At 46.8% G+C, this 2,887-nt stretch overlaps 1 protein-coding gene across 1 annotated transcript; it reads right to left on the minus strand.

Annotated features, from left to right (window-relative positions):
- Positions 1-850: 850 nt before the first annotated feature.
- MRM2 (mitochondrial rRNA methyltransferase 2) lies at positions 851-2,596 on the minus strand (the record flags this gene model as incomplete). The annotated part of the gene is made up of 2 exons (XM_035901349.1): positions 851-1,579; positions 2,296-2,596. Coding segments are annotated over 2 exons (726 nt in total), but the record flags the coding sequence as incomplete, so codon positions are not given.
- Between the last annotated feature and the right edge of the window lie 291 nt (positions 2,597-2,887).

Here is a 2,887-nt window from a genome sequence, read left to right on the forward strand (position 1 = left end):
CCAGGGCAGGCACACGCGCAGCCAGTTCCCGTAGCGAATCGCGGGTAATAAAGTTTCTCAAAAGAGCGGGCCGACATAATTTTTTCCCGTCCCAAACAGACGCAAAGCAATGCCCAGCTCCCCGGTTCAGGCTCTCGGGATAAGGCTTTCATGCCTTATAAATCTGTAAGCAATTCCAAATTGGATGTTTATAAGGAGAAAGATCTGGAAGCCTTAAAAACCAGACAGTGCTACCAGCCCCTCTTATTACTCATGCCGCAGTCAGCCTGATAAAAGTGCTATTAAACGTAAAAGTTGTCACTGCCAGATAAGGCAGTGCCTAAATTTGTTTTTGCAAACAGAATTCTAGCAATGCAATCAGTAATTCTCCGTGTCTGGGATCCAAGGAACATCTTGTCCTTTCACCTCAGAAACATCATTGGTCAAATAGAAAACATTACTGAAAACAGGGGAAATTATCTTCTCAGTAGCGATGACCCTGCCCCGCTGTCACTTACTGGATTTATGAGTACAATGAAGTAGCAATTTCTAAATATAACCTGTGTCTTTAGAAAATGCAGCAGAGCCATCAGGCTAAATATTCCAGAGTCAGCCATATCTCCTGAGCGGCCGCATTACAGATCGTACGCGACGATGCAGATTCTGACACGCACAAAAACGTTATCTATTTTTACGCGTCCTAATAAATTGCACCAGCTTTTAAGAAAGATGAAGAGGCAATAAATTGGCTCAAACTCCCTTCGCTGCTCCCTCTCCTTCTGACAACCGCCTTTATGGTTAGTCTCATACACGACAACATTAGTAGCAGAATGATTTTCAAGCACACATTAAAAACTCGTATAAGCGCTGTTTTATTTTCATTTCCATTGCTCCAGACCCAGAGGTTGCCTTTCAGATTACTCCTCTCCACTCCCAACCGTTTTCTCCACAGGTGAGAAGCTAGATTGGATGTCTCTGCTTGTATAATTAGTGGATAAACTCAGTAGGACACCACTCCAGTTTATTTTTGTATTTGAAAAGCATGGTGTACTTCGTAAGAACTGTGGCAGATTTACCCAGGGTCTTAATGCTGGGGGTTTTCTTTAAACACACGCCAAATACGGATTTCCAGTTAATGCCTGATCACCTTTTTGAAAACCTGCGGTTCTCAGCTTTCATTTCCCTTTGTACAGTCTTGCCAAATAATAAGATTCAGCAGAGTCTTTCCGACTGGCCTGAGGCTTTATAGTTCTCACATCCTGGAATTGCTCCTTCAGTCTGTTCTGCAGAAGACGGGACTCACGTCCATCCCAGAATTTACAGAGCATCGTTCCTTTTGGCTTTAAAATACTTTGGGACAGATTCAGAAGGCCTAAACATAGATTGATCAGCTTCTGATGATCCAGTTCTTTAACGCCTGTCGCATTAGGTGCCATGTCACTCAAGATAACATCCACCTTCTCTGCAGGAAGCAGACTCTGGATTGTCTTCAGGGTGCCTGGGTCTGCCACGTCAGCCTCCGACAGGAAGACTGCTCCTTCCAGAGGAGAAATCCGCAGGAGGTCAACGCCAAGGACGAAGCCGGTGGGCAGAGCAGGATCTAGATCAGAAGAATGAACGACATACTGAACACTCATAACGGCTGCGAACAGCTTGCATATATATATACTCATGTGAGCCCCATGCTAGTCAATAAACAATTTAGCGTACCACCTGCCACGTCTGGTCTTCCTGTCCTTACACAGTTTGCTGCGTGCATCTGGACAGCCGGTTTGCTATCAGCTACTCCACTCAAGACACGAAAACTCAGTTACTTTGGATAAGCGAGGGGCATTTTTCTTGGTTTTCTCCTGTTCTTTCACGGCTGACAGTCCAGAAATCCTGGACAATAGTACAGATGGTAACACCTTATCTTGTAAATATTTAATGGCTTAAAACACACAAACCACATGTAGTGGTTACTACCATTTTTCAGGAAGGAAAATAAAAATACAGAAAAGCCAAGTTACCTGCTGGAGGCTACACAAATTTCAGAACTGGATGGAGGGTTCCTTCCCACAACACAGTTAATCAGAACACTTTGTGACGCCTACATAGCACCTCATGGTATGTTTTTATTTCACAAATACGATTTCTCCAGACTGCATGAAGATTTTCATTGCCACGCAGGCACACACCTTCACGCTGCTATCAGTGACCCTGGTGCTTGCCAGTACCCACGTCCCTTACCCAAACCACTACTGTTACAGCTGAGTTTTCTCACACACTTCAACATGAGCATCATCCCCATCTTGCCTGCCAAAACCATGCACTTACCGGTACCTAATGCATTGACCCTCTCTACAGCAACCTGGCTCCAAGCACCAGGCGCCGCTCCACAGTCAAGAACGGAAAGTCCCGGACGAAGAATATGAAGTTTGTCATCAATTTCCAGTAATTTGAAGGCACTTCGGCAGCGGTAATGCTGCTGCTTTGTTGCCTTGACAAAGGGATCCTTCAAGTGCCGGTCCAACCACCTGTGCTCAGTTCCAGTTTTCTTCAGAAACCTCGCCGCGGTGTGGAGGTGTTTGCTCACCAGACGCCAACAGCTGCCCGGGAAGAAAGGCGACTTAATCGGTTAGTGCGTAATCACTATGGATTTCAAAAGCCTCTACAGTAATTAATGCTAAGCTTGACTACAGGTCTGCCCCGTTTATCACCAGGTTCGCAAAAAGCCTCCAAACTTGAGACTCTGGCACCTCTAGTTATCTGGTCCAACCTCAACGAAAAGGGAGGTGTTTCGGATGGAGGCCTCAGGGGTTACCCCCGAGCCAAGGCAGGAGAGGGCCCCGCTCCCAGGCAGCCCTTCGCGGGCCTGCGGGGCGGCAGAGCGGGGAGGAGCCGGGCTGCCTGGGGGGGCTGGCGGCCT

This window comes from Egretta garzetta, unplaced genomic scaffold (genome assembly GCF_000687185.1).
Source record: "Egretta garzetta isolate BGI_Z169 unplaced genomic scaffold, ASM68718v1 scaffold299, whole genome shotgun sequence".
Taxonomy (NCBI): Eukaryota; Metazoa; Chordata; class Aves; order Pelecaniformes; family Ardeidae; genus Egretta; species Egretta garzetta.